The sequence below is a fragment of the Palaemon carinicauda genome, chromosome 18 (genome assembly GCF_036898095.1).
Source record: "Palaemon carinicauda isolate YSFRI2023 chromosome 18, ASM3689809v2, whole genome shotgun sequence".
Classification (NCBI taxonomy): domain Eukaryota; kingdom Metazoa; phylum Arthropoda; class Malacostraca; order Decapoda; family Palaemonidae; genus Palaemon; species Palaemon carinicauda.
Genome location: NC_090742.1, coordinates 73,283,004 through 73,298,260, shown reverse-complemented (window position 1 = coordinate 73,298,260; position 15,257 = coordinate 73,283,004). Strand labels below are relative to the sequence as shown.

Below are 15,257 nucleotides of genomic sequence, written 5' to 3'. Positions count from 1 at the left end.
AACAAAAGTCTGGGTAAAACAGACTAAGTACCAGTACGCTGTCGGAGGATTAACTTGGGATCGAGATTTGACAGTTTGAAGGGGTGAATCTGGCCAAACCCCTGGCCTCACGGGTTCAGGAAAGAATTCTGAGTCAGGGCATCTCCAGTAGTATTAATCCTCCTAGGGCGCGAGGTAACCCCGCAAGTATACCCCCCTTTCCTTCCCTTCTCCCAATAGCCGTGTTCCATCTCCTTCCCTGACTTACTCTAATGCTACTCCTCCAGTCCTCCTCCTCCTAGACGTCTACCATTTGTGAGGATACGAGGAAGGACACTTGCGCTTGTTGTTGGAGCTCCTGTAACCAACTCCAGGTTTAACCGTCGCTTTGAAGCCAAGGAAACTAACATAGATTCATGTGGTGCTGTGTTTTGTAGTGTGTGTTGTAGTTTCTTCATCCTTTGACCCCCATGAAGAGGAAAAAAATCATAGTTTTCAGTGAAGGTGTAGTGGTCGTCATGCTCTGTGTTGGGGGTCTCCTGTTATCGTGAAGTTGGATAATTGATGATACTGTGAATTATGGGAGAAAGGGATCGAGGGAGTAGTAAGATGGTAGTTGTAATTTTGCCATTGTGTGTCGTATTTTGTAGTTACTGATGTAGTGCCGGTATTCCACTGAGAAGAAAGCATCACGTGCTGGATTGTTTTGTTATTGCACGTGTTTTTGCTTGGATTTTGTTTTTGAAAGGTCATTTGAACGTTTGCCATTTAAGTCAGCAAGATCCAAGTCAAAGTGGCACCCTGTCCCTGGCTTATTAATCTTCAAAACGACCTCGTGTGAGGTACCACCACTGATGAAATCATGTCCAGCTACCGTTTAAGCAGTGTCTTGCGTAATGGGTAGGTACAGAAAGTGCTAACATACCATGGTAATTATAAACATAATTTAAGAGATACCACCTGGCAGTCTGACAAAGTTTAAGCATGAACGGTTTGTTAGTGTTTACATTGCAATTTTGCAACGCACAAGAACTTGCCTCCAAACACATGATCCAATGGTTCATGTGTTGAAATTTCGGCACATCTAAATGATTGGCATGCAGAAAAAAACTATTAAAACTCAAAAACTATTGTCTTCATTCGTTGGATATTTAAGGAGTCGAGTGTGTGTGTTGGCTAGCCAAGGAACTCCTCCATCCCTCCACCCATCCTTCCCGATCCCTCCCCCCCCCCCCTCTCTCTACTTCTTCTGGTGGGTGATTTGGATGGAAGGTTCAAGGTTAGACAACAGACAGATCTTGCCAACCAACGTACAGATCTTAAATAACACAGTAAAATAGTTTTTAAATGGTGACCAGTGGTTGATCATTGAAGTGGTCCTTGGGATTTGAATCTTATTTTCATGTAAGGATTGTAAGGGATTGCTCGTTGTATTATTCTTGCGAAAATCTGTTTCGTGACTAAACATATTTTCTAACATATTGAGTTATCAACTCAATTTTATAGTTTGCTTTGGTAAATTTATAACCTAAAATTTCATAAATAATTTATACCTTATATATATATATATATATATATATATATATATATATATATATATATATATATATATATATATATATATATATATGATAGATAGATAGATAGATAGATAGATAGATAGATAGATAGATATTATACATAAATATACTGTGTATATTATTTATGCTTTTCACATAACCTATTGTTATATTTTGGTGTTAAAAACTTTCAATAGTATGAAGCTATTTGTGAATTAATAAAATTATGGCTTGTGTGTGTGTGTGTGTAATACGGAATGACGCTTCTACATAAACAATCTGCAATCGTTTCAAACTTTCCTACATTCCTGTCTTCCTTGTACCTTTTCCTTCACGAGTCTTCTTTACAAGAGATAATGACATCACGGAGATCCAGAATTCCGTGTTACCTGTCCACCACTTCGCTTAGGAAACTCCATTGACTGAGCTCCGCCAATCCCCTCTCCCAGATAACCAGTTTCGAGAATATTTATAAGGATCAGAAAATTTTCTGGAATTTCTGAGGGCATCTTTTTTCGTAACGTTACCTCCTGAGTCGAGTACCAGACCTACCCCATAATTTTTGAGGGGCCCCATCGCCATTTCCTATGTCACTGAGAACGACCGTATCTTTACCTGAAGCGGAGGTTGCGTGCTGATTTGTTCCGAGATGAGAATTCACCATCCAAGCACGACTAAACTCAAGGTACGGAATTCGTACACCTGGTGACAACGACCTTGAAGGGATTGACACTTTTCCTGTTCAATTTTAAATTTCTGATTCAAGTGTTATGGATTTCATTCGGTAGGCTGCCTTAGGTTTTATGAACGAACACAAGGAAACTTTGATTTTAATGCTGTTTTGTAGTTTTCTGTTGGTGAGGGGTCGAAGTTGAAGACTGAAATTGTCTTTGAATACTAATGATGGAAATTTTAAATGTGAGAAAGAATTTATGGATATGTGGGAAGAGAAAATGCGCCGTAGCTATCAAAAGTGAAGCTGAAGGTTAAGGTGTATCTGAACATTAGAGGAAACTTGGAAAGGGAAGATTTATTAATGTTTTGTGAAGGTTTTCCCGAAAGTTTATTCCACTGAACGAAGTGAATTTCCATATTTTCAAAAACTAGATTTCTTTAGAATTTTATTTTTCAACTTTTTAATGGTTTCTGTAATAACAAAATCAACCATTCATCTGAAATAACTTTAAATGTTTTTTTCTCAAGTAAGGTATAATCTTAAAATTTTCTTCACTAAAAGAATTGATGGACCAAAATTTAAGGTCTATTGAATTCCTTATATTTGGTTAGGATAGCAATCTCTTGGCACCGTAATCCCAATAGTTATTTAGATGTTTATTAAAGTTTCCATAACACTGACCATAATTTGTGTTAAGATCTTCCCAGACCATACTATCCACCACGTAGTATAAGGTATAAGGAGTTTTAAGCTGGTTGTGGCTAAATTGTGAAATGCTCATCCTAGTGAAATAAATAGTTGAATCTAAAACTTCATAATTTCAATCCAGGTACAAGTTTTCTTTCCTTGTAGAGCAGGAAGCCATAAATTTTCTTTTATTCGGCTTTTATGTTTTTCTTAAATTTTATAGGTTATCCTTTACATAGTTATTTTATGCTTTGAGCTGCTTTCCCCATTTGGGACATGTGGCATTTTGATTTTCCAACTAGAGTTGCAGATTGTTTTGTAATCTGTTACGAGTGTTGGACATATTTTATTTAATGCTGATCACAAACCAAACTTGATACGTGTACAACGTTCTTGTGATTCTATTAAACGTTTGTCGCCCGGAAGCTCAAGTCAACAGTTTTCGCGTACCATTGCAGAGTGCGTGGGGAGTACATTGACCTGGCATTTTTCTTAACTCCTAATATAATTGCTGTACGTGTTGCTGCCACCAAACATCGGATTTAAGAATGTATTTCTTATTTCCCCTTCAAGTCTTTAGTCAGATTGAAGTGGTTTGCTATTAGTAGTAGTGGTAGAGGTGATTTGTACTTATTCATCAATTTGGTGGTTATTCGCTGACAGTATTTTTATTAATCACCCACTTACGCTTCGAATAATATGGTTTGGCAAAATGCATCATGAATCATTAAGTTTAATAATTCTTCAAATAAGCATAGGCGTAATTTAACAGTTCCCAATCACTGTCGATTCCCTTATTCGTGTGAAATAATCAGCTCGATAATTATTGTAGCGTAAAGTTCATGAGATGCGATGTTAGGAATGCTGGTTGTTCTAGTCTTGTTCCTTAACCTTCTGGGCATTTTTCAACCAACACTAAGCTCTTGATACTCCCCCTCCCTCTTCAATGTATAATACTGAGTAGTACTTGGATGCTTCACTGACTCAGCCGTCATTAATTTCAATGTTTTATAGGGTCATGCCACCAACTGTTCACTTATGTTTTGTTTGTTTTTCTTTCCAGTTGTCCGGAATTCGATGCCCTTTGTTTTTCTTATGATTTTTTCCCTTTTAGTATTTAAAATTCATTAATGATAGATAGGTCTGAAGGAAGGAACATGCAGTATAAAGATGGCATCAGTTCTAGGGGAGACTTTCCGTAGTTTACTTTCCTTAATGTTGACTTTTTCCGTCTACTCCTTGCTTTACATTGATATGTTCTGATTAGGGCGCCATGTAATCGTTGTGGCTTGAATTATCCTTAATTATAATTCAATTTCAGCAATTAACTTCTCTGCATGTGATTCGACAAATTACCGTATACCTTATGAAATATGTATTTGGTGAAACAGTATTGTAACTTATTGCATTTCAGTAATACAATGGATTGCTACCACATGTGGTGACATGGATGTATCATTATATGAGAGTTATAATAATAATAGTAATAATAATAATGATAATGATAATAATAATGATAATAATATCCCAGGAGTAAACAATAATAATAATAATAATATCCCAGGAGTAAACAACAATAATAATAATAATAATAATAATAATATCCCAGGAGTAAACAAAGGCGGTGTTTGTGGATGAATGTTGACACCCTGGGATACTAAATATTACAAATTTCCCGGCCTCTCAAGTGTCTTATCTTAAGTATGGTATGGCTAGGAGACTGAATACGGAAAATTCGTTATTAATATCTATATTTTTTATGTAATTTAGCACAATGCCCGTTATTATACGTAATTAACCGGTATTGATTTCATCAACTCGTTACGTCTCTTTAACTGTTTTCCTTTACTAGTCATCCAAAAACGTACTACTTACAATATTCAATTAGGAATTGAGGGAATTTTAGTAGTATTGAATTTGTTAGCCTATGTTATAAAATGTTAGTCAAACTTTAATAACTAATGAGGTGTCGATGACCACAAAATTTGTCTTAGAAAATGAATAACGCGAAGAAAAAATTAATTTAGTCGGTTAACGCTGTCTAAGTTATAGTAGATGCCGTCAGACTCGTTGTTCATTAATGAACATACTTCAATTCCATTAAAGACTGCATTCCGCTCGTACTTTCTCACAAAAGAACCGGCCAGATTTCCCCCCGTCCCTCAACAAGTACAAGAAACAGGTCCCAAGAGGCTTCTAGTTACAAGTAAAGAGAACGAATTACTCGCAACTGATCGCACTTCTATGCCAATCTTGCAAGAAGATCCTCTAGTGTCCCTTGAAGGTCAGCTGTGTTGTCGATTACCATATCATCGAAAGGTGCTATCTTGAATGAACTGAAGTGGGGATAGATCAGTGCGGAGTCAATTTCATATACGCGTTTAATAAAATGCTCCGTGATTTTGATGACCTTTTTCAGTGGTTAAAAATATAGGTCCCTATTTATTCAGTTGATGTACCGCCCCCCCCCCCCTCTCTCTCTCTCTCTCTCTCTCTCTCTCTCTCTCTCTCTCTCTCTCTCTCTCTCTCTCTCTCTCTCTCTAGGTTTGTACATATTTCTGTCTTGGCACTGGGGGTGTCTTAAGTAATTATTATTGTAGAATTGGGATGGTGTAATGTTCAGCTTTCATAATGATATTTCAAGTATAAATTGGTGTAATTTTGTATGTGAACACGATCACAAAGAACGTAAACTCATTAACGAGATGATGTACCCTTGAGTAGAGTGAATCGTAGAAGTCTGCAAGAACTAGTCCAATCTAAGAAATCTGAAAATGTATTTACCACTCGGCCCACTTCACTTTCAGTTTCTCATAATTTTTGGTAATTACTGGATGCCTCCATCTCAAACTTTCCTTCGGACAACTGTGTGCTAAGACCGAGTAAGAAATAGATGACGGTAATTAGAAAATAGTCTTAATCTTCGTGGTGGGGAGCGGGGGGGGGGGGTGGAGTCATCCTTGGGAGGAAGATAAACAAACCATCTGGACGTGATCTTCCCATTCTCCATCTGCTTTCTTTACCTTCCCCATTTGTACGCCTTGACACCCAGCACGACATTTGTGGGTGACACGACCATTCACTTTGAAGCTTCTTTGGTTTCTCCGTAAATATCTGTCGTTTTCAATTGATTTTTAAGGGAAATCCGGGTGGTTGAAGGCAGGCATCATTTATCACGTTCTAATTGAAGTTCAGCTTAGATATTGTTTGCGCAGTTTTTCTGTTTTAAGTCGCTGCTATTTACGCCCTAGAACTGGTTTGCTAGAACTAGTCACGGAATTGTTGCTCCATGAATAGTATTAAATAAAAATTAAATGTCATTTTCTCTTGTGAGTGCAAGGACGACCGTCTCGCCGATATAACACGGTTCCTGCCGCAAGAACAACTTTCTCTTCCATCTTCGTGAGATTTTTCTCGCAGAAATTCTTTATTTTGTTATTGGCTTGCTGAAAATGTTGGCTCTGCTGTTGCAGAATGTAGGCTATTTACCCAATTTTTTTTCTAATAGCTTTTTATTTCTGTGTTTCGGTGTCTCGTTAGTGACCCACTCTATATTGTTTCTAATTTACTTACATATGAAATATGCTACCTCATAGTTACAACTGCTTTATGTTGGTAGTTTAATTTTATTCTCACCAGTCAGTATTGAGATCTGGACATGTAGGTGAATGCCAATGTCAGTTTTATATGAAGATAAAACTAATTAAAGGCTAAAGAATCATTCTAGTGTCTTACTTCAAGTAGCACTGTGAACATAAGACGGGTGTCTGATTCCGGCTGCTGATAAATAACTACCAGATTACATTTGGGCGAATTAGTGTTCGGAGATCAAATTACCCCCCCCCCCTCTCTCTCTCTCTCTCTCTCTCTCTCTCTCTCTCTCTCTCTCTCTCTCTCTCTCTCTCTCTCTCTCTCCATGAAAGTTAACAGTAAATTCTTTCAATCCCTCTACCTTTATGAAAGTTAACAATAAATCTGCGCGCTATTACTGTTGATATATATATATATATATATATATATATATATATATATATATATATATATATATATATATATATATATATATATATATCAACAGTAATAGCGCGCAGATTTATATATATATATATATATATATATATATATATATATATAGATAGATAGATAGATAGATAGAATTACTTGATTTTTAGGGCTGATCTGCGACCTGCTTATGTTATGTTGAGAAATCTTAGCATGTCGTCACCCAGGGAACACAAGCTAACGAGACGCATGCCCGATTTTTCTGTGTGGCAAGCATCGTGCTTCTGGTATCTTTCATTTCCTCCTCCTAATCAACTATTCTATATAACATTTCTGGCCAGTATTGATATTTTTAGATAAATCTTGCATTAATAAATAACTTAAGAAATTTACTTTTTGTGCCATTCTTCCTGGTGAAGCCCTTCACCGTTTCTTTGTAAATGTATTCCACCACCATGGAAATAAGTATGTCCTTAAGAATCCACAGTAATAATTATCGTGTCGGTTTGTGGTTATGTTTATGTCTGATGTAGAGGATTTCCGGTTCCTTCATAGTTTCTGCGAGTGGGATGGTCTAGTTTGCATAGCAAAAACTTATCTGCAGAACTGCAGTTTACTTCCACGTCCTTTTCGTAGATGTCATTGGAAATTTTGTTTTCTAGTCATGGCTGGCATCAAGAATGTTTAAGGATGATTCTATTTTGGTCAGTTTTTAAAATATTCATGATGATTGTGTGTACTAGTGTAAGTTTTCTTTCCATGTACAGAGTATGACGATTGTATATTTTCGTTCCATATTAATTTAATTCGTTTAGATTTTAACAATAATTGATATTTTTATATATTGATATATTCATACGCATAAGATTTTACTTCCAATAAAAGTACTCTTGTGGAATGTGCTGACGTCACATCTCGTGAGTTGGTTCAGTTCTCGTAGGTAATGTTTTTCCAGGAAAAACTCGCTGTGATGATCCGGCTGAAGACTCTCCACTGTAATCCCCACTAATCCCAGTTATGAAATAGTTTAGGGGTGCCATTCCTATTCTTTACATTGCCTGTGTATTTGGAAGCACCGAGGGCACAACTTTTAGGAGTATGTTTCGTTATTCAGTTCGTTAAGTATAGATATTCCTCTTACAGACGAGTTTGTCTTTGTATACATCACGTAATGAATCTTAGGGTGCATACTTCGAAGACGTTAGGATTTGCAATATGCATTAGATTTTAAGGTAACATTTTTAGAATGGTGTGGAAAATTGTAGTTAGTATGGTGTGCGTTCTTATTTTTGTATTTTTTTGTTTCCTTGGAATTTATTTATTTTTATTAATGTGTTGGCAAATATTCAATAGCCATAGGTGAAAATAGACTTGTCTCAATTACTGGCTTCGCAGTTGTAGGATGTTCATTTTAATGCGGAAAGGTCACGGATATTTATAAAACTTAAGATGAAGCAACTCATGCCACTCCTTTAACTTACTCTGTTACATATGTGCTTTCCTTGTTTAGTCTTGGGCTTCGGCTAAGTTGAGCATGATTTTGATTTGTCTTCTGTACAGAAATTTATTTATCGTTTTAATTTTTGTTAATGTTTATAAAGATTCTACATTCACCGAATTATATCGCATTTTTTACCATGCCTATATTTGAAAACCTCGTGTGTTGCCATATTTGTTGCAGTAAGTGTTAGGTCATAGGTAATATTCTACCTGAATATATTCGTGTATCGTCCAGAAGATGATTTCGCATCCATGGGTCGTCACGAATTTTGCCTTTGCCCTCTGTAAAATGGCACTAGTGCTTTGAGGGGGAAAAATGTTTGCGTTAACGCTTGGTTTAAGAAAAACGAAGAAAAAGAGGAAGGTCATCCTTTTGCAGAAGGTGTGTCTACAAATGTCAGAGGTCCGATTCCCACGCCTTCCTTTCAATTCGAGGTCGTCTTCGGGTTCTTCTCTGCATGCTATGATGGTGCTGATGACCAACAAGTTCCTCCCGTCCTGCGAAAGATGTAGTGTGACCAGTTTTTTTATCTGTTCTTTTTTCCTGAGCATTGAGTAACATTTCTAATTTCGTATGCATCGCAGGCCTCAACTTGACCTTTTCCGCCCGTTCGCCAAATTCAACGGGTGTGTTGTCTCGAGTGCCCCCAACCCTACCAACAAGGAATTGTGAACACCTCTTTGTCGAAGTACAGATGGGGTCGTGCGCTCGCTTATCGGATCACGAAACCTCTTGACTTGAGAGCAGATCATCGAACTATACTACTTTTGGAACTGGTTCTAGTTGGCCAATAGCAAACTGATGGATAGATTGACCTCGTTTCAAAGATACAGTGCTACATGCAACCATGATGTTTCTTAGGTCATGGTGTTGAACATCGGCGGTGTGTCTTCCACATTCAAACATAACATAACTTGAATATTTTTATTCATGAAATCTTGTGGGTTAGTATATATTTCACTATTTTACATGAAAAAAAAAAGTTTGATTCGTGAATATTTTCGTACATAAACTATCCCGCGTTAGTATATATTTCACAATATTATGCATATAAACATTCTTGTTTGTTGCGTGCTCGGCATATATTCCAGTAGTATTATTAATTAAGTTCAGAGATCGCAATGCATACTTATATTCGCTGATTTCACTATTAATCATCTATCGAGCTTAAGGCCTGCTGGAGCCATCAACATACCTTCGGGCTGCTGTTACCTCACTCCATGCCAAAGTGAGGTTGACCCGCTCTAACTAAACATACCCACCATCTACCCACCCACCACCTCTCCACCCACCACCTCCCCACCCTCTCTTCAGATTGCAGAGTTCAGCTGCGACAAGGTGCAACAACTTGCCATCCGTTCCCACAAAGGATGCTTCATGTAGCCGTTCAGTATGGTAATTGCTTTTCATTTCCAAGGGCACTATTGCTGCTAGTGTTCGTGTATTCGCAAGGAAAACTGCCAAGCGTACCTGAAAAAAAAAATAAAAAAAAATCTAAGAATCCAACGAATAATGAAGATATAAAATTAGGCGTACGAAATATCTTTATCATTGCATAATCATGGAATCATTAGCATATACAAAGAAATAAAGATGAAACGAAGGTCCGGGAACAAAAACCTTAAGGTTGTGATTCCGTAAATAAAAAAAAAATATCTTAATATGTCAAACTGAATTCAAACTACAATCATTTAAGCGGGGCTTGAAAAATTTAAAATGTCTATGTGCTCTTCCAACTACAATGGGCTTGCCTCTTTTATCAATAGTTTAAGAATACAGGTGAAACGCTCCATGTTTTTTAACGTTTGGATGGGCCATCTGCGTCTTGAATTTTGGAGAATTGGGAACCTAAATGGACACGCTTTGTTAATCTTTTATTTTTATGATGTAGGTAGGTAGGTTGAACCATAGTGGGAATGAAGGTTACGAGAATGTAGATGTGAGAGGAAGAGAAAGGAAAGGAGGACGGTCTTCTTAATGGATTGGGAAGAGGCTACCTTTTAAATTGAAAGGTCAACAAGAATGGTTCGTGTTCTGCTAACGTTGACGTAATTAAGTATTGTTGCCGTATTGTTTGCCTTTTTGGAATTAGTCGGTACTTGTAAATTTGTCTGTGCAATGAAAGATTCAACAAAGAACTTCTAAAGATGGGAAAAAAAGTTGCTTCTCCCTTACTCGTTTGTGTTTACCACCTGAAAGGGAAATGACGCTAATGGAGAGACTTTTCTTTTATACCCACACTTCCCGTAGAAAAAGTTGCACTTCCCAAGATGAAAGAGAAAACACTGATGTTTGTTACTTTTAAATTATATTTTCGGGCATGATGTATTTTATTAATTGAACACATTTAGATTGAACCCTTTCCTTATTGTAGTTCCTATTTTATTCGTTTTGAATTAGTATTAGAAATTATTTAAATCAGTCTGGAAGTATAGGTGTATTCATGGCCCATTTGCAGCAAGTTTTGCTCGAGCCATGACCCACCCGAGTGAAAGTAGATTGCTGGGTGGTTCTGTTAAGAGCAAAGAAAAAAGAAAATGAATTTACTTCGCAGTTTAAAGTGCCCTGACCCGTATTTTACTCATATGAATATTTTAATTTTTCAATTGAAAAAATTTGGAAATTTTTTAGTTACCTTTGTATAGGACAGGTTGAAGAAATTTAATGTTCGAAATTTTTTCATTCACTTGAATATAAAATAAGATTTGGTGGTATTGATTTTTATTTACGCTAAATGTTAACGTAATGTTTAAGGAGATTTTTCAGTTATTATCTTAATTTATATAACGAATTATTGTCATGCAACCCAAATAATTTAGGAAGGACGCTATATAGCTCTTAATTCATAAACCCAATCTAATTAGATGCTATAAATAAAAAGATGTTACGATTAATGCTCTCAATTGCACGTTTTATTTCTTAGTTTTTAAAGGCATTATTTGTTAGTAACCTTCGTTATTATTATATTTTGGATATTGATTTTTACCACTACCTTATTAAGCGGTTCTTAAAATAAATAAATTCTTATCGATGTTTTTTATTACTCTGATCCTCGGCAAAGAAAGTGAGTGAACGTCATAATGTCATTTAATGCTATTTAATGCTATTACTGGTGGTTACGGTCATAAATTTATAATGAAGATAGATATCGTATCAATTAAGTCTGTGAAAGGTTCATTGTGTGATTGGATGGAAGCAGGTGACAGGTGAATGATGATAAAGAATGCGTTTTTTTTTCTCTCTCTCTCTCCAGACAACCATCCCATGTCCACGACCTTCTTTCACACCCAACTTAATATAGCAGTGTGAATTTGACTTGCACGCACGTAGACATTAATGGGATCCATTGTATACAAAGATTAGATTTCCATTTTTCCTATTATCACTTTCACATAGAATGGAAATATTTTTTAACCTTTTACTTTGAAGCCTTGTGAGATGGTTAATAGCTTATAACTTTCTACTTAGTGTATAGAACATTTGCGTGATTTAATATGCCGCAGATTGTTATGCAAGTTAAATTTTCGGTATTTGACCAGGAATTGGAACAAAATTTTTTTAAACATTCTCTCTCTCTCTCTCTCTCTCTCTCTCTCTCTCTCTCTCTCTCTCTCTCTCTCTCTCTCTCTCTCTCTCTCTCTCTCTCTCAATAGTAGGCGTTCAATGCATGTTTCGCTTAGCTTAACCTTTCCAAGCAAATGTTTCTTTAGAATCACCTTTTTGAGATTACGATTTAATAAACCTGTTCATATCCTTACTTTAAAACTAAATTTACATTGAAATTGTCTAATGACTGATTTTCTCACGTATGTGGATTTAATTAAGGAATTGTTAGTTCACTCATTTTGATATTCTTCCCGTGGTTGACAGAGTGGAATACGGTAGATGCTTATAAGTCCTTAAACTAATTTAGCTGATAGAGAGAAAGAAGGATTTGCTTTAGAATTACTTTTTAAGGGCATGCGATGGCTTATCTTAACCAATTTAATGCCGTTGAAAAATAACGGAAAATATTTATTATTTGTTCATCTATATTTTACAAACCCAGAAAAAAATTAATTTGACTCAAGTTACTGATGATTATCTCAGCCGGCATATGTTTTAGGACATAGACTATGTGCCTTAAGCTACTTCGTTTCAGCGTATCAATTTAAAGTTATTTGACTAACATGAAGAATTTAGAAACTATGAACCTTAAATCTGTCATTTTTAAAATTAAATATTTTTTTTTTTTTTTTTTTTTTTTTTGGGTGACAGTTATATGTTATGGACACATTGCAATTGTATGAAAATTTAATAGTCTCTATGTAAAATTCTAAGTTTTTTTTTTTTTTTTTTTTTTTTTTTTTTTTTTTTTTTTAAATTATGGAAAAAACTGACATTTTAACCACCGCGCCAATGTTAGTGATGCCAGTAAAATGCTAATTATACTTAAATGCGTTATGAATGTCACGTTTGAGTGCTTTGAAGAATATTTCCAATGAAAAGTCTCGAATTTTGTCTTTGCATGACGTTAGAAAATGAGGTGACGATTTTAGTGATTACAGTAAACATAGTGCACTTCTTGGGACGTTAGATCGTGACATTTTAACTGCGTGTAAATGACCTTGGTGGTATGTGCAATAAAGAGTAAAAAGTAACAAAAACTTACCTGAGCATGTTCTTAATTAAATGATGACATCTAATCTTTCGACATAGTGTTGTTCCGGGCCCTGGGGTTATTTTTGTTGTGGGTGAGGTTTGATGTAATTAGCTGGATTGTTTTATTGTGCTGCGGGAAACTTTCGTCCTTCCCATATTTATGATTTTCGTTCCGAGTTTCCTCGGAAACCAAGGAATATCCGCATGGCTACCTTGCCAAAGCAGTACCAGGAAATAATTAATGTTTCATTTTAAAGGTTTATTTAACTAATGACTTGTTTGTATACATAATTAGGATTAACTTTAGTAAATTATTATTTCACAAAAAATTTTCCATATTCAAAGAAAAATATATCCCATGGGTACCCTATTTCATATTTCAATTTTAACATATTTATTTTTTTTCTACAAGCAGGACCTACCATAAGGATACATAAATAGCATTAACTTGAGCAAATTACTAATAAAAAAAGAACCATATAAAGAAAAATTCATCCCAATCTACCCTATTTCATATTTGATGGTTTCATAGTTCATATGACTAATCTGTATATTTTTTTCTTCCAACAGGACCTACCATAAGGACTCTTACATGGCCCATCGGCGAGACTGGAAGACCGGTTTCGAAGGACGTTATCGGAGGACAATCTCTCCTTCAGCAGCAAATCGCAATCTTTGCAACAGAGATGACAATACGAACAACAATCAAAGCAATGCTTCCAATAATAACAATAATCTCAACAACTCTTCCACGTCCACTACTCCCACCAGTCCTCTACCACCAACCCCTCAAGAGCAGCAGGAAAGGAGGAATTCTTCTACGCCTCCTGGAGGAACTGTCCATAGGAATCACTCCACGTCTAACCTAGTGCAGACCAACAATTCTAAGAATGCCAATGAATACGACAACAATGTTAACAATAACGGTAAGAATGCTGAGTGAAACTAATTTTTATAGTTTTATAACCACATACTTTTAGAATTTTAGAGGGAGCGACTACAAATTTCAACAGTTAAAGTTATGTAGTAAATTCAGTTTTGTTTTTTTGTTTTATATATATATATATATATATATATATATAGTGCAACAAGGCACAACTTGTCAGTCATGTTGATTGTCAATGTGGAGTATTGATTTTCTCTTATCTGATTTGTAAGCCATTTTGAGAATAGTCAAGTGTGAGCGATAAAAATTGTGTACAATTTTTTAGCTGATTTCATTATATCTTAATGTGAAGCGTTTTTCACAACTTTTCATGTAGTTGATAAACATTCAAAAAAATTATATCTTCTTTTACAGTAGGTGGTCATGTTTAACATTTTTAATATTTTTATCCACGGGGACCAAGAATTTATTTCAAAACTAATCACTTATTTTATTTTTTAAATTAATTTTTTTATGCATTAACCGTTAATTTTGAGATCCTTGTATTTAAGTCTTCCAACAAGGTTCGTTTAACAAGTAATCACAAATTCTGTAGCTTTGAAAATCGGTCTTTTTTTCATGTTGAAGGTTATTGCTAACATGTAAATTACACTCGACAATGTTAGATGAGAAGGACCGTACAGGAATTTCTCAATATTTAATCAACTGAATTTAGTGTGGTAAAAGTGTTGTTGCTTTGGCCATAAAAATTGAATAGGGCTTGCGAAGTGTCATTGAATTTGATATCTAGTAGAAATACATGATGGTTTGTTAAGAACTAAGAAGTTTCCCCCCCCCTCTCTCTCTCTCTCTCTCTCTCTCTCTCTCTCTCTCTCTCTCTCTCTCTCTCTCTCTCTCTGGAATTGAAAAGATACAACACCACTCATTGTGGCAGTTTCTTTGCTTACAAAATAGCAAATACTTGGAATAGACTTCAAGCGGACGTAGTAAACAGTAACACAGTAAACAACTTCAAGAATAGTTATTCTTTGAAACATTCAAAATTCTCTCTCTCTCTCTCTCTCTCTCTCTCTCTCTCTCTCTCTCTCTCTCTCTCTCTCTCTCTCTCTCTCTCTCTCTCTCTCTCTCCATACATACACACGTGTGAGTTTTGTCATCTGGAACAAATTTTGAAGTCACTCTTGATCCTTTTTTTTTTTTTTTTTGTGGACACACGAAGAGAAATTTGTAAAATTACTGCAGTGACAGACAATTTGATATGATGGTGATTACATGGGTCACCGTAAATAGCGGTAGTTTGTAGCAAACAATACAATCTGTGTATTT

General features: G+C 35.6%; 1 protein-coding gene across 2 annotated transcripts in view; it reads left to right on the top strand.

Moving 5' to 3' along the window:
* The window catches only part of LOC137657896 (protein Shroom3-like), a 78,351-nt gene that overhangs the window by 41,584 nt on the left and 21,510 nt on the right, over positions 1 to 15,257 (top strand). Inside the window, exons 1-2 of one of the 2 annotated variants that reach the window (XM_068392527.1) lie at positions 297 to 879; positions 13,616 to 13,971. In XM_068392527.1, the coding sequence (XP_068248628.1) occupies positions 842 to 879; positions 13,616 to 13,971 (394 nt within the window). In that variant the 5' untranslated portion in view covers positions 297 to 841. Of the gene's footprint in view, positions 1 to 296; positions 880 to 13,615; positions 13,972 to 15,257 lie in introns of those variants that run through there. The other variant, XM_068392526.1, reaches the window with a different exon arrangement.